This window comes from Pristis pectinata, chromosome 6 (assembly GCF_009764475.1).
Source record: "Pristis pectinata isolate sPriPec2 chromosome 6, sPriPec2.1.pri, whole genome shotgun sequence".
Taxonomy (NCBI): Eukaryota; Metazoa; Chordata; class Chondrichthyes; order Rhinopristiformes; family Pristidae; genus Pristis; species Pristis pectinata.
The window spans coordinates 49,050,711-49,077,272 of NC_067410.1; the positions used below are offsets into that span (position 1 = coordinate 49,050,711).

Here is a 26,562-nt window from a genome sequence, read left to right on the forward strand (position 1 = left end):
CATAAATCAGGGCATTGAGTACAAGAATGTTGAAGTTATGTTGAAGTTGTACAAGACATTGGTGAGGCTGAATTTAGAGTATTGTGTGCAGTTCTGGTCACCTACCTACAGGAAAGATACCAATAAGCTTGAAAGAATGCAGAAAAAAATTACAAGGTTGTTGTTGGGACTTGAGGACCTGAGTTATAGGGAAAGGTTGATTGGTTAGGACTTTATTCCCTGGAGTGCAGGAGAATGAGGGGAGATCTTGTAGAGGTATACAAAATTATGAGTATAGATAGGGTGAATGCATACAGGCTTTTTCTCCTAAGGTTGGGTAAGACCAGAACTAGAGGACATAGGTTTAGGGTGAAAGGTGAAATATGTAAGGGGAATCTGAGGGGGGTTCTTCTTCACTCAGAAGGTAGTGCGTGTGTGGAACGAGCTGCCAGCGGAAGTGATAGATGCGGGTTCAATTGTAACATTTAAGAGAAGTTTGGATGGGTACATGGATGGGAAGGGTTTGGAGGGATATGGTCTGGGTGCAGGTAGATGGGACTAGGCAGAAGATTAGGTTGGCATGGACTAGATGGGCTGAAGGGCCTGCTTCTGTGCTGTGGTACTCTATTACACTCTAGTAACCCCCAGCCTCGTCTCAGCTTCAACCAGGAGCTGAAAGGTCAGCCAGCCCAGTTTTGCTCATTTGTCCAAAAAAAGTCAATTTATTTCTAGCAGTGTGTAATGCTTCAACAAATTCATGAACTTCACTTTAAAATGGGTGTTAAAAGAGACCTGAAAAAAAGCAAGTAGATCTTGACTTTAAGTGATAATGCAAAACATGAAAGCACATTGGCTGCATTTTTCATGAATGGGTTGAAGTTAATGGAAACAAAATTTGGGAGGGATATGATATTAATTTATAGAAAGTCACCCCCTATATAACCAGGCAGCTCTAACATTAACGTTTAATAATGATATTTTAGGGCAGTATTTGAACAGAAAGTATTCTCACCTAGACTTTTACTACTCACTGATGATGAATTTGGGGGAAGTTGGGAGCTGGTAGTGATAATTGCATCTTTCAGCAATCATTCCATTGCTCCAGGGTTGTGTACACATTAACAAAACAACACACCAACTTACAGCTATACTGCATTGTCATAAGTTAGTCTCAATTTTTTGTCATCCTTGTGAAGGAGGATAATTAATAGATTTGCAGCTGAGCAAACCTGCTTCCTCTGGTTAGAATTTCCTCTGAACTGAAAGTGTTTAATATCTCCCACGGTTGCAAATGGAAATTGAAGGAAAAATATAATCTTAAGGAAAACAATGGGATCATGCAACTAAATGCAGTTTAATCCCCATTAAATCATGTTCCATCAATTTATATTCCTAAACATGCAAATATTTCAAATCCTTAGAATAGTGTTGAAAATACGATTTTCTGTACAAAATTGATGCACTATAATTCCAGTGGTGGCGTTGCAGCACCTTTGGCTGGAGAGCATAAAGTCAACAACTTTATGGAATGATACAGCAGAGAAACTGGCCCTTTGTCTCCCTGGGTCTGTGCCAACCATCAACCACCCATTTACAATAATCCTATATTAATCCCATCTTTTATTCTCCCACATTCCCATCAACTCTCTCCCCAGATTCTACCACTCACCTACACACTAGGCGAAATTTACAGCGGCCAATTAACGTACCAACCCTCACGTCTTTGGATGTGGGAGGAAACTGGAGCACCCAGGGAAATCCTCACAGTCACAGGGAGAACGTGTAAACTCCACACATACAGCACCAGAGGTCAGGATTGAACCTGGGCCACTGGCACTGTGAGGCAGCAGCACTACCACCTGCACCACTGAGGGCATTTTCTTTTAAAGGCATGGGAACTCAAAATGAAGAAGTGCATGGAGGTCTATTTTTAATATTTTACTAGTCAATCATATATAAGGAATAGGAAAAGTTGGGATTGGGTGCAAGCTAGGGTGAAAGTAATTAGAAGGTGGGTGTTAATTAGATGGGATATAATCTAGACCCTATTTCAAAGTCCTATTTTCTATCCTTACTTTGTATTAGTTTTCCATAAAAGCCTTCTGTCTGTGTGCACTTCTTGCCAACACTTGACTTCCTGTTACCATGCTTTTGCATTTTGGGGAATTTTTTTTTCTCTCAGAAATAAATGTGGCCAGTTAGAATGGGTTACGCCACCTCTGGCAGATTGCACAAGATGCCCATAAACCATTCAAAATACCTTCTGATTATCTTGAACTGCATTTTCTTCTCAGCAACTGAAATCTCTAATATCCAAAATACTGTTTTATACAAAATTGAAAATGCATATTTTATTCAAATAAATATTTACATTTATCCATATATTGCCTTGTGTTTTTAAATGGATTGATTTTTTAAACTTCATTACAGATAGAACACATTCATAGTTTTATTCTGTGACAAATAGTGTGTAGAATATTTACATATTTTGTTACCCAACACAATATGAATATACAATGTTTATATTTTTACACATTAAAAAATGTTTTGAACAATATATGAATCATTTTTTTCTTTCTCATCCCCTCTTTCATTGACCATGCTGGCTCAAACTGAGATATGGTTTTGCAAACACCAGTAGTCCTCTGGTACCAGTCAGGCAGCATTCTCCAGTAAACTGCTGGGTCCCTCAACACTTCACACCTGGCTGCTGGTTGGCATCACAATGTATTTCAGCTCATGAACCTTGGTCAATAGTTCCCCTGAAAACCCAGCTGCCGAAGAAGGTAGAATCACATGTCAGGCCTCAACTACCTCAGATCATTTGATGCCTTTTTGAGGTATTTAATGTGGAGTCAGGGGTTTTATGGCTGCATTGAGTCAGGCACAGGGGCTACCATTCTCTTCACATACTCCTTCAGGTGGATGCATGCTGTTTACCCAAGGTAAGGTGATGATGGACAGGGATGGTAATGGCTGAGAGAGCAGTGTGAGCCTGCTTACGACGGGGAGTTCATCTGCTGAAGAAGCTCAGCAGGTCAAGCAGCGTCTGTGGGAGGAGAAGAATTGTCAACGTTTTGGATCCTGAGCCAGAGTTTTGACCTGAAACGTCGACAATTCCTTTCCTCCCACAGATGCTGCTCAACCTGCTGAGTTTCTTCAGCAGATTATTTATGGAGTCTGCCTGTGACCCTCTCTCATCACATGCATAAGTGGCCATCACTGCGCCATGTACAAGCACTCCAACTCCTACTGGGAGATCCTCAGGCTTCAGAAGAGTACCAGTAGCTGAGTCTTGACTCTCCTGTACTACTACTACTACTACTGTATAATCCAATTGTGCATGGTTGAGAGCAAAGGAAGGCTAACCTTATCAGTTGGCTATTTAGCAATGCTTGGCACTACCTCCACAGGGGCATTGAGGGATGGATAATAATTGGCAGCCATACCACCAGTGCTCAGAATCAACACAGATATAAAAGAAAGCACAGCCAGAGGCTGGTGCTGGCCAGAACTGTATCCAGGTGTGAACACATTGTGATGGAAGGGTAGGGTAGAGGGGTGTAGAAGCGGTGAGGTTCTGGGTTATGAATAGGTGTATAAAATCCTGATTAATTTCTCCCCTTTCTAGGCCAATAGGAACACTTCAATGGCAAGTGATGAGGTCAAATCATTGATCCAATGGCTTTGCTAGTTTGTACAGATGCAGCAATCAGATTTGGCAGAGGTGTACTTTTTCCAATAGATTTTAAATGTGAAAAATGAAACTCTATGTTCCTGGGAGTGGTTGAAAATCTAAATATACATTTCCATGAAGCCTCTCAAAGTAGTTTGAGTGCAATAAAGGATGGTGAAAGGCAGCAGTAGAATTATGCAGCCGAATTACCAAAACCTTAAACACCAATGAGATGTCTGGGAATTTCTTCTGCTGGTGTTGATGGAGGGGAAGGAACGTGATGTTGAAACACAGCAGTTCATCTCTTGTTCTTCTAAGTAACACCATCGGACCTCTCCCCACTCTCCGAGTGAGCCAGATCAGACAAACAAATATCCGTGCAAAGACACTGAAAAGAAGGGATCAGAGAATGTTGCAGTGGCACTTGCCGGGATAGTCTGGAGCGTGGACATTGTTTTCTGTGCCGTACACAAAGTAATTGTGTTCTTGACTTTTCCATTGGAAGTGCACTTTGGTCACGGGAATAAGTTCGATTGTCTGCCGCTACAATGAAGGAGAGATGGATTAATTAAACTGCACTGCATTGGGCATGGTGGAATCTATTAAACCCCAAGAAAATTTAATTGCTGAAAAATTAGATTGCACTTTTTTTTTGCTGGGCTGAAACATCACTGCCTTCAGCCTAATGACAGATCTAACTCCCCTCAAAGAAACTGTGAAATTGGCAAAATCAAGCATGCAGAATTAGCATGTCATACAACCTGAAGGAAATGCTGAAATGCAACTGGTTTGGTTCTCGGGTGGTCTGGGTTAAATTCACTATAGACCTTTGAGACTAAATTGGGAGGGAAGATAGTGGAAAATATTCTGAGGGAGAGGATTAACGATCACTTGGAAAGGCAGACTAATCAGAGATAGCCAGCATGGCTTTGTCAAGGGCAGATTCTGTCTGACCAATTTGACTGAATTCTTCGAAGAGGTAGTAATTGAATGTGCAGGAATGTAAGAAGCTGCAGAGAGTAGTGGACTCAGCCCAATACATCACAGGTACATCCCTCCCCACCATCAAAAGTATCTACATGAGGTGCTGCCTCAAGGCGGCAACATCTATCATCAAAGATCCTCACCATCCGGGCCATGCCATCTTCTTGCAGCTACCACAAGGCAAGAAGTACAGAAGCCTGAAGTCCCACACCACAAGGTTCAAGAACAGCTACTTCCCTTCAACTATTCAGTTCTTGAACCAACCTGCACAACACTAATCACTACCTCAGTACAGCAATGCTATGACCACTTTGCCCTTAAATGGACTTTGGACTCCAGCTGGAGTACTGCATGCAGTCCTGGTCACCATGCTATAGGAAGGATGTGATAGCACTGGAGAAGGTGCAGAGGATATTCACCAGGATGTTGCCTGGGATGGAGCAGTTCAGTTATGAGGGGAGACTGAGTCCATTCTCCCTGGAGTGGAGGAGGTTAAGAGGGGACATGATTAAGGGATTTTAAATTATGAGGGGTAGAGATAGGGTAGACTGCAGGAAACTTTTCCTCATATCAGAGGTAGATAAAACTAGAGATAGATAGATTTAGGATAAGAGAGGAAGATATTTAGAGGGTATACAAGGGTGACCTTCACTCAGGGAGTGGCTAGTGCTTAGAATGCATTGCTCGAGAGAGTGGTTGAAGCTGGGTCACTGAGAGCCTTTAAGGAGTGTCTAGATGAACACTTGAATTGATTAGGCATAGATGGCCAAGGACCAAGTGCAAAAGTGTGATCAAAGGTCCCCCCACAGAACGTCATATACATATACACAGGAACACAAGGAAACAGGAGCAGGAGTAGGCCTCTTAGCCCCTCAAGCCTGTCCAGCCATTCAATGTGATCATGGCTGATCGATGCTGCCCTCAACTCCTCTTCTCTGCCAGTTCCCCAAAACCCTCAATTCCTTGATCAGAATTAGGAGATCTAAATCTACAAAGACATTGCTCTTCTGAGAGGCATAATGTGTCTCCCTGTGTAGACACTGAAAATGAAAATGTCTGTGCCCCTTGACCCAAGGTCTCCAACCTTCCCTGACCTGCCCTGCATATCCTGAAGCCTCTGGTAATAGAGTGCAGCCAGCATTGTCACCACAAGGACATCCATTAAATGAGAGTCCAGCAGCTAAATGCTGCAACAGAAAAAAAACACACTCCCTGGTAGTTTTGGCAGATTCTGTGGACTTTGGAACGTGTGTAAGCAATCTACTGTCCACACTGAAGTTGTTCTGTGAGGTCATCTAACATTGGCACACTATCCCTTTCATTTGCAAGTTAACCAATAACATAGCCTACTATACTGTTCCACAACATATGTTGTTTGTAGTGTTGAGCTCCAGTTTATATTGGTGTTGGCTAAGATGTGCATTGCATGACAACTATCATCTGACACCAGAAAAGCAGTAAGTGCCTTGTCTAATTTCATGATTGGCGTGACTTCATTTGTGAGTGATTGCAAATGTGATTTACTCCAGATAAAATCAAATTGGTTACGGTAGCACTGAGAAAAACAATACCATAGGATCCAATTTCAAGGCAAATGCGTGCAGTGTTTTCCAGAATTGCAGGGAGTGAATTCCTCCTTAAACCTCTAGCTCCGTTCAAGGTGTTGATGGGCGATAGAACAGTACAGCACAGGAACAGGCCCTTCAGCCCACGATGTTGTGCCGAAATAATTAAGCTAGTAATTAAACGCCTAACTAAACTAATCCCTTTTGCCTACACAATGTCCATATCCCTCCATTCTCTGCACATTCATGTGCCTATCTAAGTGCCTCTTAAACGCCTCTATCATATCTGCCTCCACTACCACCCTTGGCAGCGCATTCCAGGCACCCACCACTGTGTTTAAAAAAAAACTTGCCCCTCTCACCTTAAATACATGTCCTCTAGTATTAGAAATTTTGACCCTGGGGGGAAAAAAATCAGCCGTATACTCTATCTATGCCTCTCATAATCTTATGCATTTCTATCAGGTCTCCCCTTAGCTGACACTGCTCCAGAGAAAACAGCCCAAGTTTGTCCAACCTCTCCTCATAGCACATTCCCTCTAATCCAGGCAGCATCCTGGTAAATCTCTTCTGCACCCTCTCCAAAGACTACACATCCTTCCTGTAATGGGGTGACCAGAAATGAATGCAATACTCCAAATGCGGCCTAACCAGAGTTTTATAAGGCTGCAACATAACTTCCTGACTCTTGAACTCAATGCCTCAACTAATAAAGGCAAGCATGTCACTTGGCTGACTGGCCTGCTGAGTTCCTCCAGCGACTTGTGGCATGCCATATGCCTTCTTTACCACCCTATCAACCTGTGCAGCCATTTACAGGGAGCTATGGACCCCCAGATCTCCTTATACATAAACACTGTCAAGGGTCTTGCATTAACAGTGTACTATCCCTTTACATTTGATCTTCCAAAGTGCAATGCCTCACAACTCCATCTGCCATTTCTCCATCCATATCTGCAAGTGATCTATATCCCACTGTTTCTTTTGGCAATCTTCTACACTATCCACAACGCCACTAATCTTTGTATTGTCTGCGAACTTACCCACCCACCCATCTACATTTTCATCCAAGTCATCTATATACATCACAAATAGCAGAGATCCCAGTACGGATCCTTGCGGAACACCAGTAGTCATGGACCTCTCGCCAGATTAAGTCCCATCAGTCACTACCCATCTTCAATAGACATAGAAGATGCTTGATTGACCACCTATTCCAGTATCTTTTCATGTGGCCCAGTGTCAGATTCTGTACGACATTTAGTGAGGGACTTTAGGAGGTGTCACTACTTTTCACTCTGTCAGCGAGTGTGGCTGCTTTGGTTAAAAACATGCCTAGTGACACAGTCAAGGTACAGAGTGCCATCAGACATTAACCCGCCTTGGAACTTAAACAGGCAGACGTTGATGATGTGCAATGTTGTTTGCACCATCCAACATTTACACGAGGGATTATTACTAATTGAACTGGTTGGTTAGATGACCTCCTGGCATGGATGATTTAAGAGACATGAGAAATCAAGGCTGGGCAGATGTTTCATGGGGATATCAGTGAGGAAGGAATTTGGGTGTACCATGACTTTGTGTCAGCTGAGCCACCCAAGGGTGAACAGATAGGGTGATAGAACATGATATGGACTGGGAAATGGGTGGAAAATGTCTGAGTAAATTGGCAAACCCAAGTTGTCACAAATGCTGATGCAACCTCACACTTGATCTTAGCTGGCACACAGTTCATCATGGGAGAGGAGTGGAGGGAAGTAAGCCCCATTAATTCCAGTTGGACATCAGCCAGCTTTGGGTTAGGTGACTAGGCTGTGCTGGGAAAGGGGGAGGAGGAACCAATAACCAATGTGAGGTTTATACTATCATGAGGGGCATAGATAAGGTGGACAGTCACAGTCTTGTTTCCAGGGTAGGGGAGTCCAAAACTGAGGGTATAGGTTTAAGGTGAGAGGGGAAAGATTTAAAGGGGACCCAAGGGTGGTGGGTATATGGAACAAGCTGCTAGAGGAGGTGGTAGAGGTGGGTACAATTACATTTGAAAGAAATTTGGACAGGTACATGGATAGAAAAAATTTAGAGGGATATAGGCCAAACGTAGGAAAAAGTGATTTGTTCAGGAAGGCATCTTGGTCAGCATGGACAAGTTGGGCCGAAGGGCCTGTTTCCATGCTCTATAACTCTATTTGCCCTTCACTTGGTTCCTGCCAGTTTGCCAATGTGGCTGATCCTGGTTTTAGTTTTTGCTTTTTTTCCCCTCCCTAAATGACAAGGAGAGGTTGAGAATGATGCCAGGGTACACAGGGTCTGGGTTATGGTTCAATCTCTGGCCATTCCAGGTGGCATTCAGCTCCCTTGTGGCACTGGTGTTGTAGACCTGGGAAACCCTGGGCACTAATTAGTGGAATTTGGCATTGTATTAGCTGTGATAGACAGAGTAGCATTTTGCGTCTTTTACAGTCTTAAAACAAGATTGTGCCTGAAAGTCAAAGCTGGCATAAATAAGTTTACAATAGGTGTCTTCTGGCAGAGTGTTGACCACAGATTAACAACAGAAGGTTCTACCTGCAACGTTGAGTCACTGAATTGAATTCCCAACAAGCTGATTGTCTTTAAATGAACTGGAAACTCCTGGGTTCAGAGTAGCTTACACAAATGCAAACCGCTGTTGTGAAGGGTAAGAAGCAGCAAGTGATTCTTTCTTTTGTTGCTTTGTTTTATACTCAGTTCCAGTAAGTTGAACACTGTCTCATTCAGACACCAGATAGACCACTACATACTAAATCTTGGAGACACAGGAGACTGCAGATGCTGGATTCTGGAGCAAAAAACTGCTGGGGGAACTCAGTCAAGCAGCATCTGTGGAGGCAAAGGGATCGTCGATGTTTCGGGTCAAGGCCCTGCATCAAGGACTGAGAATGCAGAGGGGAGATAGCCAGTATAAAGAGGTGAGAGAGAGGCGTGAGGCAGGGGCTAGTAGGTGATATGTGGATTCAGGTGAGGAGGGGGATGATGGGCAGATAGAGCCAGGTGGGAGAGGGGGAGGGTGGTGGAGTTGGGAGACAGCAGCTGGTGGGTAATAGGCAGAGACAGATAAGGAGTGGTTAAAAAAAAGGGGGGGGGGGCAGATCCATGGACAGCACATTAGCAGGGTAGCACAGTGTGGAGCATGCTAATACAATAGGGCATTTTGAGGTAAAGAAAGAGGTAGTGTCAGGTCTCAAGAACATTACGGTGCATGTCCCCAAGGACCAATGGAATATACCCCAGGTTATTGAGAGAGGCAAGAGATGAGATTGCTGGGGCCATGATCAAGATCTTCTTATGTCCTCTCTAGCTACAGGTGAGGTCCCAGAGGACAGGTGAGTAGCTAATGTTGTTCCCTTGTTCAAGAAGGGAAATATGGATAATCCTAGAAATTATAGACTGGTGGCAAGGAAGTTATTGGAGAGGATTCTTAGGGATAGGATTTATGAGCATTTGGAAAAGCATGGCCTAATTAGGGACAGTCAGCATGGCTTTGTGCGGGGCAGGTCATGTCTTCTAACTTGATTGAATTTTTCCAGGAGGTGACAAAGGTAATCAATTAAGGTAGATCAGTGGTTGTTGTCTACGTGGATTTTAGTAAGGCATTTGACAAGGTCCCTTGTGGTAGATATCCAGAAGATTAAAATTCATGGGATCCACAGCAACTTGGCTGTTAGGATTCAGAATTAACTTGCCCATAGAAGACAGAGGGCAGTGGTCAATGGGTCTTGTTCTGGCTGGAGGTCCATGACTAGTGGTGTTCCACAGGGATCCATACTGGGACCTCCAGGTTGGAAATTAGTCAACACACTGACCACCAATCTGTGGAACAAAGAAGGCAGAGAAGAAACACATCTGCAGATACACCTTCCCACAGCTGGACTGACTGCAGCTTTCAGTAAAACGCTACACATTCCTTAATCATTGTATGGATTAATCACTGCATCCATAGTTTCCAATATCAAGTTGCCCATAACACTGAGCTGTTGGTCCGGATTTTAGCTGACAGTTTGGTGCTAGATGGGGAATCAGCATGGAGTTAGGAATGGGAAGGACTACAGTACAGTCTGAAGGCTTCCTGCCCAGATCCAGGCTCAGTGACAGATAGCTGAGAGGGCAGCAAGGTTGGGTAGAGATGATACAGTTTGGGACTGGTGGGATGGGGGTGCTGGGGGCTGGTTACTGAGTAATTTGTTGGACCTGGGAAGATAGTTAACTCAAGGTTTCAGCCACCTTTATCCCCTTTCAGCTGCCAGATTTCTCATTGTTTAAATGAAGGAGGGAGGTGAAGTATTTACTAGACCAATCCACTGATCATCTGTCACCCATCTCACCTCTATTAAAACCCAAGGTGGGCGAGTTTGTGCAGTTTACATTCTTGGTTAAGATGTTTTTAATTTTAATGTCTGAACTGACCCCAATCTACTCAATTTTAGGAATTAAAAAAAAAATCAGCTTTTTAGTATCAGTTCAATGATTCCATGTTGGATTGTTATGCCTGCAGTTTCCTTGCCCATTCTCACCTGTTGGAGAATACACATGGTCCTTCCAAACTTGTCCTGGTGTTCCTGAACTCCGTGTTGGGAGATTCGATCAATTAGAGAGTCTGGAAAACCAACTATGGGATAGACCTAAGAAAAGAAATCAAAAGCAGGATAAAGGAATTAATAAATTGGTAATATCTAGTCCACCAATGCAACTACTTTCTTCCATTTATATTTGCGATCATCTCTTTAAGAATGTAAATGTCCTTAGCTGGATAAAGGATGTGGATAGTGGCTGATAGAAAATGTTTACCAAGGCTGCTTCCTGAAGTCAAAAGCCCAAATCCCCTAGCCAACACTTTTCCATGGTTGAGATGGCCCAATTAAGGTTGAAGGGAATTACATAGGAGATTATATAAATGAGGGAGTTGTCATCAGACAAATATCAATCTTTTCAGATGACTATAAAGACTTACAGCAACCATTCATGGGAGGTTATGAAGTGGGGATACAGGCACTTTTGTTTTCATTATTGTTGGAAATGTGGTAGGCAAGTTGTGCGTAGCGGTTAGATGATGATCAGGTAACCTAATTAAGGAGCATGCGGTAAGAGAATTCCACTAGTCCTTTTCTATATAGCACTATGATAACTGTAGTATACTGGGTTTTGCTGTATGTACCCTGGTGTTCATCTCTGGAGCATGCTCAGATCACCAGGCTTACCCCAACGAAGAGTCAAGGTTTATTGAGGAACTCCCTAACGACAATACAAATACAAGATGGAAACACGCAAACCCAGCCAGCAGCCAGACAGAATGGTGAGAGATTGGGATACGTCTTTGAACATAAATGACTAAAAGTGATCAGCACCTTGGTGAGCCTGCCCTTCACTACTGTGTATAGTTTTGGTCTCCTTACTTGAGAAAGGATGTACTTGCGATGGAGGGGATGCAGTTCACCAGACTGTTTCTGTCATATGAAGAGAGAATGAGGAGACTAAGTCTCTGTTCTCTGGCTTTAGAAGAATGGGAAATGTTTGCATTGTAACACTTTAACATTCTAAGAGGGCTTGACAGGGTGGATGCAGGGAGGCTGCTTCTCTGGCAAAGGAGTGCAAAACTACGGGCTCACTCCATTTCAGGGCAATTAGGGATAGGCAACAATATCGATTTTACTGTATGGTTACTCAGCTGATGAGAGTGTGGTGCTAATAATACAAGGTCATGGTTTCGATCCCTATATTGTCCAAGTGTTCAGTCAACTCTTACTGTTAAGTCATTACGTCCATACATTCAATCCCTATACTTTCTAAGTGTTACATCCATGGAGTTTCAGCTTGGTGCCTGACCACTGGGATGGGGAGCATCACGATGCAGTGGTGGGTTGTGACACCTCACAGCTCCAGAGACCTGGGTTCAATTCTGACCTCTGGTGGTGTCTGCGAGGAGTTTGCATGTTCTCTTTGTGAAATGCATGCGTTTACCCTGGGTGCTCTGGTTTCCTCCCACATCCCAAAGATGTGCTGGAAGGCTACCTGGCTACTGTAAATTATCCCTTGTGCAAGTGGCAAAAAAGAAACTAAGTTGGAGTTGATAAGCATGCATGATGGATGATACATTGCAGGGTTACTGGGGAATGGGATTGCTCCTTTGGGAGCTGGCAGAGATCCAATGGGCCAAACATCCTCCCTTTGTATTGTTACAAATGTAAGTTATAAGAAATGCCCACAACCTATAAATGAATTAAAATAAATATAGGTTGCAACATGTTATGAGCTCACTGCACCTTGTACAACCACAGGTCATGCACCTACATTCAGGTCCTTTTGGAAAACCATTGCCCACGAGATGCCAGTTTCCTGAATGTTTCTGGTCTCTGACACTTGGCTTTGATAAACTACAATGTAATGGCCAGCAGACGGCTCCCTCTTACCTGGTAGTTTTCATCGGCAAAGACATTCTGCCCTGTCACATTACTGAAGAGTGTCACGGGAAGTCCAATTTGTTGGTCAGCCACCTGTTCAAAGACATTATTGGTCCTGGCCAAGCACAAGAAGAGGATCAGTGATGGTTGACATGGTGTGATGCTAGTATGCCTACCTCACTATAACAGAGTGCCTGATTATTATCATGGTGTATAAACTGCTTGCAGTGTTATGTATTGCAACAACACCAATAGTAAAGTTAAACCAAAAGAAAAACTGCAGATGCTGAAAATCGGAAATAAAAACAGAAAATGCTGGAAATACTCAGTAGCACAGGCAGCATCTGTGGAGTGGAAAAACTGCAAGTGGATGACCTTCCATCAGAACTGTAAGTAAGAAAAGAAACATTTTTTAAGGTGCAAGAAGGGTGAAGATGACAAAGGAATACCTGTGGTTAGGTGGAGACCAAGTGAGACTGAGACAAGACAGTGTTGGTCTTGCTGAGAGAGGGAGATGAGGCCCTATCAATTGCAACTGATCTGTCTGGAGGAGTGTGAATAGAGGGAGATGAATGAGAATAGAGGAGAGAGAGAGAGAGAGAACATGCTGGGATTGTCTGATTTAAAACAATGCATTTCTGGAGATCTGAAGTAAAAGACAGCATTGCAGATAACCTGCAGGTCAGGCAACATCTGCAGAAAGAGAGAAACTGAGTTAACATTGCATATGGATGACCCTACATCAGAACTGACCAAGAGGATGAGGTGCCAGATGAAAGGCTATTGTGGAAAATAAAAGCTTGCCATGTAGGAAGTAACTTGCTGATGTGGTTACAAGATTGGGCTGTCAGGAGCCATATTTTTCCTGCGTTACGAAACCAATAAAAGCTGCCAGGGAAGCAGTGAATCTCACTGATGTTAACTCGACTGAGCAGTCAAGTTCATGTACTTGAGAAATCCAGTAGGTGGCCTTGGTAGGAGCACTAGAACCCATGCTCTGCATTTAAGGGATTGTGTTTTATTACCAGCTGCAGTGCGGGCCAGTATCCAGTACGTGGAGGGTTGGGGAACATGGGGAATGTCATTAGCCTCAGCTAGGTTCGGCCAGCTTGCTCACTGCAGAGGTCACCTCTCAGCACCAACTGCTGGAGACCCCACTGCAAGTCACCAGCATTGACTTTGTGCATCAAACACAGCTCCTCTCGTAATCCTATCCACCTCCCTAATTGGTCGACTCGATCACCTCAATATTCCCTTTTATTTATCAAAATTTAATGAAGAACATTAGCCAAAAGAACCATAGAACCATACAGCACAAAACAGGCCCTTCAGCCCACCATGTTGTGCCGTCCATCAAACCACCCTCACACTACCTAACCCCTTCCTCCCGCATATCCCCCCATCCCACACTCCTCCATATGCCTATCCAACAAGCTCTTGAACCTGTTCAATGTATCTGCCTCCACCACCACCCCAGGCAGTGCATTCCATGCACCAACCACTCTCTGGGTGAAAAACCTCCCCCTGACATCTCCCCTGAACCTCCCACCCATAACCTTAAAGCCATGCCTTCTCGTCGTGAGTATTGGTGCCCTGGGAAGGAGGTGCTGACTGTCTACTCCATCTATTCCTCTCAGTATCTTATATACCTCTATCATGTCTCCTTTCATCCTCCTCCTTTCCAGTGAATAAAGCCCTAGCACCTTAAGCCTCTCCTCATATTCAATACTCTCTAATCCAGGCAGCATCCTGGTAAATCTCCTCTGCACCCTCTCCAACGCCTCCACATCCTTCCTATAATGAGGTGACCAGAACTGAACACAGTACTCTAAGTGTGGCCTAACTAGAGTTTTGTAAAGCTGCATTATCACCTCGCGGCTCTTAAACTCAATCCCACGACTTATGAAAGCCAACATCCCATTGGCCTTCTTAACTGCTCGATCCACCTGTGAGGCAACTTTCAATGAACTGTGAATATGAACCCCCAGATCCCTCTGCTCCTCCACACTGCCAAGTACCTTGCCATTCACCCAGTACTCTGCCCTGGAGTTTGTCCTTCCAAAGTGTACCACCTCACACTTCTCCGGATTGAACTCCATCTGCCACTTGTCAGCCCAGCTCTGCAACCTATCAATATCCCTCTGTAAGCTCCGACAGCCCTCCACACTATCCACAACACCGCCTATCTTAGTGTCGTCCGCAAGCTTACTAACCCAGCCCTCCACCCCCTCATCTAAGTCATCTATAAATATAACAAAAAGTAGAGGTCCCAGAACCGATCCCTGCAGGACACCACTAGTCACTGCCTTCCAATTTGAGGGCACTCCTTCCACCACAACCCTCTGCTTTCTACATGCAAGCCAATTCCTAATCCACACAGCCAAGCTTCCTTGGATCCCTTGGCCTCTGACCTTCTGAAGAAGCCTACCATGAGGAACCTTATGAAACGCCTTACTAAAATCCATGTAAACCACATCCACCGCACTGCCCTCATCAATCTTCCTGGTCACCTCCTCAAAGAACTCTATCAGGCTTGTGAGGCAAGATCTTCCCTTCACAAAGCCATGCTGGCTGTCCCTAATCAGTCCATGATTCTCTAGGTGTTCATAAATCCTATCACTTAGAATCCTTTCTAACAGCTTACCCACCACAGATGTGAGACTCAGTTTTTGCTAGGACTTCCCAGAGTTAAATTAGAATTATCCTATAATTATGCTCCCATAAAAGAGCAATATGATAACATCCAATATAAACCTAACACTTACCATTTTATTGTCAGCTGAATGTAGAACAGCAGCTGGCCACTGGTTTTGCAGACATGGCAGGATCGAGTGCCTCGGCCTAGACAAGGCCCACACCTGTGCAGAAGGACACCGGTATTACCTGGAGAAAGAAAAGTTCCTTCTGCCCACACCTTGTGAGCTACAACACTGTCTGTTCAATAACCTGTGTAACATGTGGCATTTGGCACACTTGCCTTCATCAGTCAGGGCGCTGAGTATAAGAATTGGGACATGATGTTACTGCTGTACAAGTCATTGGTGAGACCACACTTAGAGTATTGTGTGCAGTTCTGGTCGCCCAGCTATAGAAAGAATGTCATTAAGCTGGAAAGGGTGCATTAAAAATTCACAAGGATGTTATCGGGACTCAAGGGCTTGAGTTACAAGGAGAGGCTTGAAAGACTGAGACCTTTTTCCCTGGAGTGTAGAAGGCTGAGGGGTGACCATGTACAGATACATAAAATCATGAGGGGAATAGATAAGGTCACAGTTTTTTTTCCCCAGGACAGTCTAAAACTAGAGGACATAGGTTTAATGTGAGAGGGGAAAAATTTAAAAGGGACCTGAGGGGCAGCATTTTCACCTGGGTGGTGGGCATGTGGAACAAACTGCCAAAGGAAGTGATAGAGCAGAGTACAATCACATTGTTTAAGAGACATTTAGACAGGTACATGGATAGGAAAGGCTAGCAGGAAATGGGCCAAACGCAGGCAAATGGGATTAGCTCAGATAGACATCTTGGTTGGCATGGATGAGTTAGGGTGAAGGGCCTGTTTCCTTGCTGTAAAAATTTACGACTTTATGACTCTAAGAATCACCTCCTACTCCTATGGGTGTCACTTACATCCTGGGTGTAGATTTTGGGGAAAAGGTCAACAATAGTTTCACCCTCACAAAACATGACAATGATCTGACTGGTGACTGTCTCAGGTAAAATTCCCCTACTGCCTATGCCAATGTCCGGGCCCAGCATGCACAGAAAGAGGCCATTGCATGCACCGACATGCTTCAGATCAAAAAGCAAACTGCAGATGTTGGAAATCCAAGATAAAAATGCTGGAGACACTCAGGGGATCTGTCAGGCGGTGCCTGAAATATTCTACATCTTGGTTTGACATTTTCAACTCCACTGGCATTCACAGTCTCTCCAGCAATTCGAATGCACAGGAATGCAAGAAGCTGCAGAGAGCAGTGGACTCTGCCCAATACATCACAGGCACATCCCTTCCCACCACTGGAGCTTCTACAGGAGGTGCTGCCTCAAGAAGGCAACATCCATCAAAGATCCCCACCATCCGGGCCATGCCATCTTCTCGCAGCTATCATCAGGCAGGAGGTACAGAAGCCTGATGTCCCACATCGCGAGGTTCAAGAACAGCTACTTTCTTTCAACCATTCGGTTCTTAAACCAACCGGCACAACCCTAATCACTACCTCAGTACAGCAACACTATGACCACTTTGCACTAAAATGGAGTTTGTTGTTTTTGTTCTAATTGTTTTTTTGTAAAAATTGTGTATAATTTATGTCTTTCTTGTGACTGCTGCTTACATGCTGCTATGTGCCTGTAATGCTGTTGCAAGTAAGCTTTTCATTGCACCTGTGCATATATCTACTTGTGTGTGTGACAGTAATCTCGGCTTTGACTTTGGAGAGGGAGCCCCAGGTTTTCACCATCCTCTGTGTGAAGAGGCATGTCCTGACATCACTCCTGCACAGCCCAGCTCTGCCCCAAGCTTACGCCCTCTTGTTCTCACCTTTCCAAAGGAAATAGTTCCTCTCTCTAACATAATGTTTGTGCAAAATTAGACAATCAGACAGCACCCAGGGCTGCTGGTCAGAAAGTTCTAGCAGGTCAAAGCATAGAAGCAGTCTGAACTTTCAGTTGCTCAGAGCACTGGGATCAGACTAGCTGGTTAACCATGAGAACCATCACACAACCTTTGCCCTGGGAGATTTTGCTGGATCATGAGCAGGCGTGAGGTGTTTGCATCCAGCCCAGAGCATCAGAGGTCAAATACTTCAAGCCTTAACACCAACCTCTTCCCCAACCACCACCACCACCCCCACCTCCACCCACCATGACCCTCTCTCATCAGCACCAACCCAACACCAATAACAGGCTGACCAGAGATACAAGAGATTGTAGATGCTGGAATCTGGAGCAAAATAACAAACTGCTGGTGGGTTAAACAGCATCTCTGCAGGCAGAGGGATGGTCAACATTTCAGGTCGAGACCCTACGTCAGGCCCAGCTGAGATGGCAGTCCGACCTGTCCCACACAGAAGCACATAGACCTCCTCAATGGAGATTTATCCTATTGCCCAAAAGCAGATTGTTCATTGGGCAACATCCTGTTCTGCAAAATGATTCCCCACTTCCATGTCAGAACCTAATGTTGATTGGAATTTCTTCCTGCTCCCTTTCTATCCCCCCAGAAAGAAAGGCCTTTTTTTTACTTGTCCCTTTCACTTACCTTTTTGATCCACTCCCCCCACACTGGATGCACCTCTTATTTCCATGTGACAGTCCTCGCCCTCCACATGACAGGCACTTCAGCTGTGTTCAAATAAAAACAACTCAGAATCAGTGCCCAGTTGGGAATCACCGGCTGGATACGTTGCAGATTCACCCAGAGAACACACGTGGTTTCATAGCTCTAGATAGGGTCAATGTGCACAGTATTTTTCCCAGGGTTGGGGAATCAAGAACTAGAGGGGAAAGGTGTAAGTTGAGAGGGGAGAAATTTAATAGGAACCTGAGGGGCAATCTCTTCACCCAGAGGGTAGTCAGTATATGGGATGAGCTGCCAGAGGAAGTGATTGAGGCAGGAACATTAACAACATTTAAAAGGTACTTGGACAAGTACATGGATAGGATAGGTTTAGACAGATATGGACCAAACACAGGCCAATGGGACTAGCTTAAATGGGAATCTTGGTCACCATGGACCAGTTTGGCTAAAGGGCCTATTTCCGTACTGTGTAACTCTATGACTCTTTCTGCTTGGTGGGAGGTTCTTCTTGTGTTAAAGAACAATTCAGGCACCAAGGAACAAACACAAGAAATCATTAAATGAGAGTGGCAGGATGGGAGGGGATTTGTACTAAAACTGCCTGTCAGGGAACCAAAGCTGGAGGTTTAAAATAAAACAGGAAATGCTGGAAATACTCAGCAGGTCAGGCAGCATCTGTGGGAAGAGAAACAGAGTTAACATTTCAGGTCATTTCTGTTCTAATGAAGGGAATTCGACTTGAAACATTAAGTTTTTCTCTTCCCACAGATGCAACCTGACTTGCTGAGAGCTTCCTGATTATTTTCAGTTTTTATTTTAGATTTCCAGCATTTGCCATTTTTTTGGTCTTCAGAAAGCTAGAGATTAGTTTGACCACGGTGACCCAGCCCACCAGGTGGACTGTCTGCTCAGTCAGATTAAAAAGACTCTCACACATTGGGAATCTGAGTGGATCTACAGACAAGGCGTTACCATTGTAGAGATCACCATCAATACCCTGAAGTCACCAGAATCTCAATGACATCAGTCACACAAACACTGTGGCTACAAGAGCAGGTCTGTGGCCAGGTGTCCTCTGGCAAGTGACCTCTGGACACCATCTACAAGGCACAAGCCTGGAGTGTGATGGAATGCTTTCCGCTTGCAGCAACTCTCAAAGGGTTCTGCATCATCCTGGACAAAGACACCCACTTGACTGACACCCCATCCACCACCCTAAACATTCATTCCCTCCACCACCAGCACACAGTAGTTGCTGTAAGTAGCATCCACAAAACCCGCTGCAATTACTCACCCAGGCTACTCCAACAGCACCTCCCCAAACCTATGACCCTATGAGGCTTCAGCGACATGGGAACACCACCACCTGCAGGCTCCCCTCCCAATCACACAATGTCCTGACTTGGAGTCTATATCCTAGAAGTCCCACACCATGGGAGCACCTTCACCAGAAGGACTGCAGCATTTCAAGGTGACTCACTGCCACCTTCACAGGGGCAGTTAGGGATGGGTGATAAATGCTGGCCTTGCCAGCCATGCCCGGATCTCAAACACAAAGATTAAAAAAAAGTTATAGTTAATCCAAATTCTAAAATTGTTACAACAGGCATTCTCACTGAACTGTTTGCTGGTTGCTCTGAATTACAGAACAACTCCAGTGATACCTGCTGCAGGGTTCTATACAGGTTGGCAACAGTGGTTAGGATAAGCTCCTCACAGAGTGCATTTACTTTCCACATAGAGAACAAAATTCCTTTTCCTCCCCATGAGATAGCGAGGCATGAATTGCACACAATCTGGTCTCCTCTCTTTGCTGAGTTAGTTGGTCTGAACTGGGAAGATCCTTACTGTTGGCTCCGGCACCTATGGGATACATTGTGATACACATTGGGGCTTCTTCCCTACTGCTATCAGACTCCCGAACCCATCACCTCTTCCACATCCCCTTCCCAGTGGTGCTGCCACGATTTTGGTCTCTTAGTTCTACTTCTCTCAGTTATTCTGTTATTGTCACTTTAATGTTTCTTTTTGCACAACTTCAGATTGCACCACAATCTTTGCACCATTTTGTTGTGCACTTATCACTGTATTTATTGTTACCATGTATACTGTTTATGCTGTGAGCTTCGTGCAAGCAAGGACTTTCATTGCACCCTGGTGTACATGACAATAAACTAATCTGAATCTGATACACTCCAAGGAGCAGCAATCTCTTTACTGCTGTCACCAGCTCCCTGTCCAAAGGCAGGAAGCAGGAATCGAAGGAGGCCATGACGGCAACAGCAGTTGAAGAGCCTTCCATCTATTACTGCAAGGTGTTAGTGGGTTGCTGTACCTGTGAACTGTATCCAGGCAACAGACAGCGCCTCCACCGGTGGAGAGAAGAGCCATTGAGAGCTGAACTCGAGGATAATTATTACCAGCGTTAATGGGCTAAGGGAGTCGTAAAGACAGTGCTGACCACAACCCACCTTTCCTTTTCCGCCGCACTGTGAACACCGGTACTTCCCTCTGCCCTTGCACTTGTGGCAGCGCTGAAAGAAGAGACAGTCAGTCATGTCAACCTGGGCTAACGACAACACCACCACCACCAGAGGGCATAGGTTTAAAATGAGGGGAAAGATTTAAAATGGCCCTGACAGGCAACTTCTTCACACAGAGGATGGTGCATAAATAGAACAAGTGGTTGCGGCAGGTACAATTACATTTAGAAGGGATATAGACAGGCACATGGATAGGAAAGGTTTGGAGGGATATGAGCCGAATGTAGGCAAAATGGGACTAGCTCAGGTAGGCAACTTGGTCAGCATGGACAAATTGGGCTGAAGGGCCTGTTTCGTGCTGTATAACTCTATGACTACTTCCACTGAAAGCCACACCTGTACACACTTCAGTCCCGGTTAGTGTATCCTGGGGCTAGGCAGATTGGATCAGTGATGGGCAGTGTGGAAGAGATCAAGCCTGACAACATTAAGCCAGGGTAACCTGGACTGGAAAAGGACTGTGCATTGGCAAGGAACTATGTGCATCAAAATGGGACCGTGTGCGTCAAAACAGACAATTAGTTTTAGACTAGATCAGTGTGGCATGGTTGTATCCAGCTGGGACTTCCTTAGAACAGGGACAGTATTAATTACATTGCAGAGATGCATTGGGATTCACTGCATTCGTACACATTGGGAATGGGGATGGGTAAATCAGTGTGGTCCATCAGGATGGATTCAATCAAACCACAGAAAGGTTATCCTCGGGTAGGTTAAATAGGCTCAGCCAGTGCTGAAAGTTGATAGTAGATTGGGATCAGGTAAAATTAGAAAAGAACTGATTCAGTATCAGTCTAAACATGTGAAATTCTCTATTTAATATCCCACTAAAGATTGACATTGATCATAGTAATCTTCATGTTTGTTTTAACCACACAATGCAAGGGTGAAGCACCCCTGGATTTGCTGCCCCACCTAATTACCTTGACAGCTGCAGTGTGAGGAACTGGGACTTTCTTCGTGAAGTCCTGAAACATCAGGGGTACCTCGACTGTGATGTCCCATGGAAGGGGAGGGGTTCCACACGCACTGCTGTCCACAGATTGGCCTGCAGACAGAAACAGTTTACAGGCCTTAATCGGAGGAAAGTTTGGTGACTGAACCATTGTTATGACAGTCAAAGGGCTAATTATAGGATATAGTCCTTCAGCTCTGGGTGGTGGTATGTCCACCCCATGTATCTAGGGGCTATAATGTCTCCCTGTCTACCACCCTAAATTTGTAAATGTGAAATTTCTTGCACTGTACTGCTGCCACAAACAACACATTTCATGACAAATGTCAGTGAAAATAAACCTGATTCTAAATTAAAATTTTCCCAGTCACTAGTACAATTGCCCTGATTGCTCAGTCAGTCATCTGCTGATGAACAGTTTGTTATTAATAACCAGTAACATATTTAAATTTGGTTATAGGTTGCCCTTCTATAAAAACTAAATAATCAATCAACAGTAACATTATATTTATAAAGGCACATTCAATGCTGTAGAGTATCTCAAAGTGTTATCAAACAATGTGAGATACTGAGCCACACAAGGAGGTGGGTATAAGGCGAGGGGATGTGGCTTTTAAGGAGTGTCAGCAGAGGAGGGGAAGGAAGCAGGAAGGTAGGGAGTTCCAATCAGCAAGTTGTGGACAGCTGGAGGCAAGTCCACCAGTGATGGAGGGAATTAAGTGGGATGTGCATCTGGTGCCCTTAAATAGTACAACCCCCACATTTCCTGTTCAGCTGCTCACTGAACCAGCAACCTCCTGGAACCAACCCAAAGCCAAGCCGCAGGCTCTGTGACACAACCTGGATCAATCTACTTTGAACCAACTTAGGCTGAAATGGGGCTTTGAACAATGGTGGAGATATGTGTCTTCAAATGGGTGGCTGATATTAATTTCTCACATCTCGATAACCTGGCTGCAGTTGTCGTCATAAAAGCAGTTAAAATGGGGGAATTTGCTAACAATGCACTCACCAGTAAAGGGTACATGAGTCCATTCAGTTAGCCGGGATTCAGTGAAGGTCTCCAGACGATACTAAGAGAGACAAAAATATTCTGGTAATTTGAGAAAACATTGGCTTTAAAGGGACTGCACATCATGACCCCTGGGGCAGCAAAAGCCCTAATCAGAGGCTAATCAAAGCTCCCAGCCCATCACTGAGGCAACAACAGCCCCTTTCCATTGACAGGGCCCAATCAGAGTCCAGCATGCCATCATCTAGGTGAAAACATTGCCAAGCATTCCATCATCAGGAGCTAATGAGAGTTGCATCAGAGGCCAATCATAGCCTGACACCCCATCATTGGAGGCCAAATGTAGTCTAGAATTGTATCGGGGACCAATCATAGAGCAGCATCCCTCATCAGAGGCCAATCATAGCCTCAAACCCCATCATCAGGGGCCAATCACAGTCCAGCATCCCATCATTAGTGTCCCATCATATCTTAGACTTGCATCAGGGACCAAATGATAAACTAATAGCCCGTCATCAGTGGCCAATCATAGCCTAGCTTTTCATCATCAGGGGCCAATGACATCCCATCTACCATCCTCATTCCTGTAGATAACTGTGGTTCCTGAGACTGGGTCTGTCTTCGCAGCCTGTTTGACCAGTGATCCTTTGGGTTTATATATCTCAGAGGAACGTACAGGATGAGGAGACCATGGTGCATAAATGGGGAAGTGTGGGTGTTGGGTGGGGAGATGAGGACCCTGTGAGCTGAACTAGGGGACCAACATCCCTCAGAGTCCCAAATCATGTCAGAAACATGCCTCCATCTCCCACACCATGTTGACCTGGAGATGTCCCTGGCATCAGCCTGAAGCAGACAGGTGGTGCAGCTGGTAGAGCTGCTGCCTCACAGCTCTGACAACCCAGGTTCAATCCTGACCTCTGGAGTTTGCACATTCTCCCTGTGACCACGTGGGTTTCACCCGGGTGCTCCGGTTTCCTCCCATGTCCCAAAGACGTGCAGGTTGGTAGGTTAATTGGCTGCTTTAAATTACCCCTAGTGTATAGGTGAAGGAGTGGAAGAGAATGTGGGGAGAATCAAATGAGATTAGTGTAAATGTGTATTTGATGGTTAGCATAGACGATGGGCCAAAAGGCCTGTTTCCCCACTCTATGATTCCTGGAGGCCTCTAGAATATGCTGATAATGACTACCGTAACTGGAGACTGCTCAAAAGTTGTCAGATCTGTTCAGAAATGTGCTCTGATCCGATTGGTTTGCATAGTGGGGTTCATAGGAGTGGGCTCTCAGCTACCAATGGCCAGCTCAGTTCCTAATGATGTAAGATATTGTAGATTTATCTTAATGTGGAGACAGAAGCAGCAAAATCAGATTTATTATCACTGACAAATGAAATGAAATTTGTTTTGCAGCAGCAGTACAGTAAGCAGCATGACGATTGGCTATTTGATTAGTGCAGTGTAACCGTTTTGAAGTGACTGAGGTCCTCCGAAGGACTGTACTGCTCCAGTGGATGACGTCACTGAAACAAATGGCGCTGTAAGGGAAGAGGTGCTGGGTAAGGCTCCCACATGGATTCCCACAGCACAGTATCAAAGGAAAGAGCAGAGAGCACTCCACCAGATGGCTGACACAGGGGTGATGAGAGCTAGCTGGTACTGAGCAGTGGGGAGCAAGAAGTTCCAGCGTTGCTGAGGATCCAATCAGGCATGAGCATTGACATTTCCAGGTCTCTTCCCATCTGTCTGTCCCCAGATCCCTGCCAATTATTCCCTTGAGTGCCTATCCAATTCCTTTTTGTAAACCCCATCCGAGCCAGCTGCCTCTCTCCACCCAGCTAATCTAAGCCAAGGCGATCTTCAGACTGGTAGAATTGGCCTTTGGAGTTCTCGGTCATCTCATGTCCCCTCTCGTGGGGTGTATGTTTGTGTGATCTTGGTGAGTAATGTGCACCCCAAGGTTCAATAGCCTGCTGACACTGCAACGGTGATTTTCAACCCAATCGGCCCAACAGCAATCTGGAAGGACAGCCAGGTTTACACCTTGCATGGGTTCACTCACCATTTAGTTCAACAGAAGGCAAAGTCACAGAAACGTACAGCACAGAAATGGACCCTTTTGACCCACCTCGTCCATGCTGACTGTGATGCCTATCTACGCTAATCCCATTTGCCTGCATTATGCTATATAGCTCTGTTCTTTTCCTATCCAACTACCTGCCCAAACACTTTTTTTAATGTTGTAATTGTACCTGCCTCCACCTCTTCCTCTGGCAGCTCATTCCAGATAACCACCACCCTTTGAGTGAAAAACTTGCCCCTTGGATCTCTTGTAAAATTTCTCCCCTCTCACCTTAAACTTGTGCCCTCTAGTTCCAGACCCTCCTGCCCTGGGAAAAAGACTCTGGCTATCTCTCCTATCTATGGCCTTCATAATCTTATAAACCTTTATAAGGTCACCCCTCAGCCTCCTACGTTCCAGTGAGAATAAATCCAGCCTATCCAATCTCTCCTTATAACTACAGCCCTCCATTCCAGGCAACATTCTGGTGAATCCCTTCTGCACTCTCTCTATCACTACCACATCCTTCCTGTAGTGTGGGAACCAGAACTCTACATCGTTCTCTAAGTGCAGTCTAATCGATGTTTTGTACAGCTGCAACATTATGTCCCAACTCATACTCATTAAATCAGCCTATGAAGTCAGGTGAAACTGGTGTTCAACAACTCTGGTCAGGGTCCCACCGGATAAAATGACTCACTGTTGATCTAGGTTCATACATAAAGAATAGCATCTTGTGTGCATTACAAAAGAGCCAGTTCTCCTCTCAACTCATTTGGCAATGGAGTCTTTTGCATAAATGCTCCTGATTTAACAAGTGTTGATCAAGTCTCACTCCAGAGGGTTAGCACAGATCTAGGTGGCAATTTCTAGATTTCTCAATTTCTCTGCCTCCACCACATCTGCTCCCATGATGAGGCTTTCCACTCCAGGACACCTGAGGCGTTCAACTTCTTTACTAACTGTGGCTTCCCCCTACTGTGGTCAAGAGAGCTGACACACGCATCTCTGCCATTTGCCGCACCTCTGCTCTCACCCCCACCCCTCCCAAACCCAACAGGGATACGGTCTCCCTTGTCCTCACATTTCATTCTACCGGCCTACGTATCCATTCTCCGCCACTCCCAACATCTCCAACGGGAGCCCACCACCAAGCATATCTTCCCCTCCCCACCCCTTTCTGCCTTTTGCAGGGACCACTCTCTCCGCAACTCCCTAGTTCACTCTTCTCTCCCCACCCATCCTGCTCCCCCCCCCCCCCGGGGGACTTTCCACTGCCCCCTCCATAGGTGCAACACCTCCCCTACACCATCTCCATCCAGGGACCCAAACAGTCGTCTCAGGTGAGACAGAGATTCACCTGCACCTCCCTAAATATCATCTACTGCATTCAGTGCTCTAAGTGTGGCCTCCTCTGCACTGGCGAGACCAAATGCAGACTTGATGACCGTTTCACAGAACACCTGCACTCTGTGTCCGTAACCATGATCTACATCTCCCCATTGCCAGACACTTCAACTCCCCCTCCCACTCCCTCACAGATATGTCAGTCCTCGGCCTTCTCCACTGCCAGGAGAAATCCAAGCACAAACTGGAGGAACAGCACCTCATTTTCCATCTTGGAACCTTGCAGCCTAACGGCATGAACATTGAATTCTCCCACTTAAAGTAAACCCCACAACCCCTCCCCCCAACCATACCTCTTCTTTGCTTCCCTCTCCAAGCCTCTCTCTCTTTTTTCCACCTTACCTTTGATCCATTCCCCAGTGGATCTGCTCTCCCCTCCTCCCCTACACCTGCCTATCACTATCTCTTACCTGCATCTACCTATCACCAGCTTGTGCCCACCCCACCTCCCCTCTTTTGTCCACCTATCACTGCTCTGCTTTTCCCTTCTATGAATTGGGCTTCCCCTTTTCCTATCTTCAGTCCTGAAGAAGGGTCCTGACCCGAAATGTTGACCGTCTGCTTTTCTCCAAGGATGCTGCCTGGTCTGCTGAGCTCCTCCAGCACCACAGTGTTTTTCATCTAGATTCCAACATCTGCAGTCCT

General features: G+C 45.2%; 1 protein-coding gene across 1 annotated transcript in view; it reads right to left on the reverse strand.

Annotated features, from left to right (window-relative positions):
• Positions 1–2,306: 2,306 nt before the first annotated feature.
• The window catches only part of LOC127571667 (protein SSUH2 homolog), a 45,199-nt gene continuing 20,943 nt past the window's right edge, over positions 2,307–26,562 (reverse strand). Inside the window, exons 5-12 of the mRNA XM_052018254.1 lie at positions 22,451–22,511; positions 21,407–21,531; positions 20,412–20,474; positions 17,902–17,984; positions 15,407–15,499; positions 12,651–12,756; positions 10,758–10,865; positions 2,307–4,198 (exon numbers count right to left, since the gene is read on the reverse strand). Of these exons, the coding sequence (XP_051874214.1) occupies positions 4,058–4,198; positions 10,758–10,865; positions 12,651–12,756; positions 15,407–15,499; positions 17,902–17,984; positions 20,412–20,474; positions 21,407–21,531; positions 22,451–22,511 (780 nt within the window). The 3' untranslated portion in view covers positions 2,307–4,057. The remainder of the gene's footprint in view (positions 4,199–10,757; positions 10,866–12,650; positions 12,757–15,406; positions 15,500–17,901; positions 17,985–20,411; positions 20,475–21,406; positions 21,532–22,450; positions 22,512–26,562) is intronic.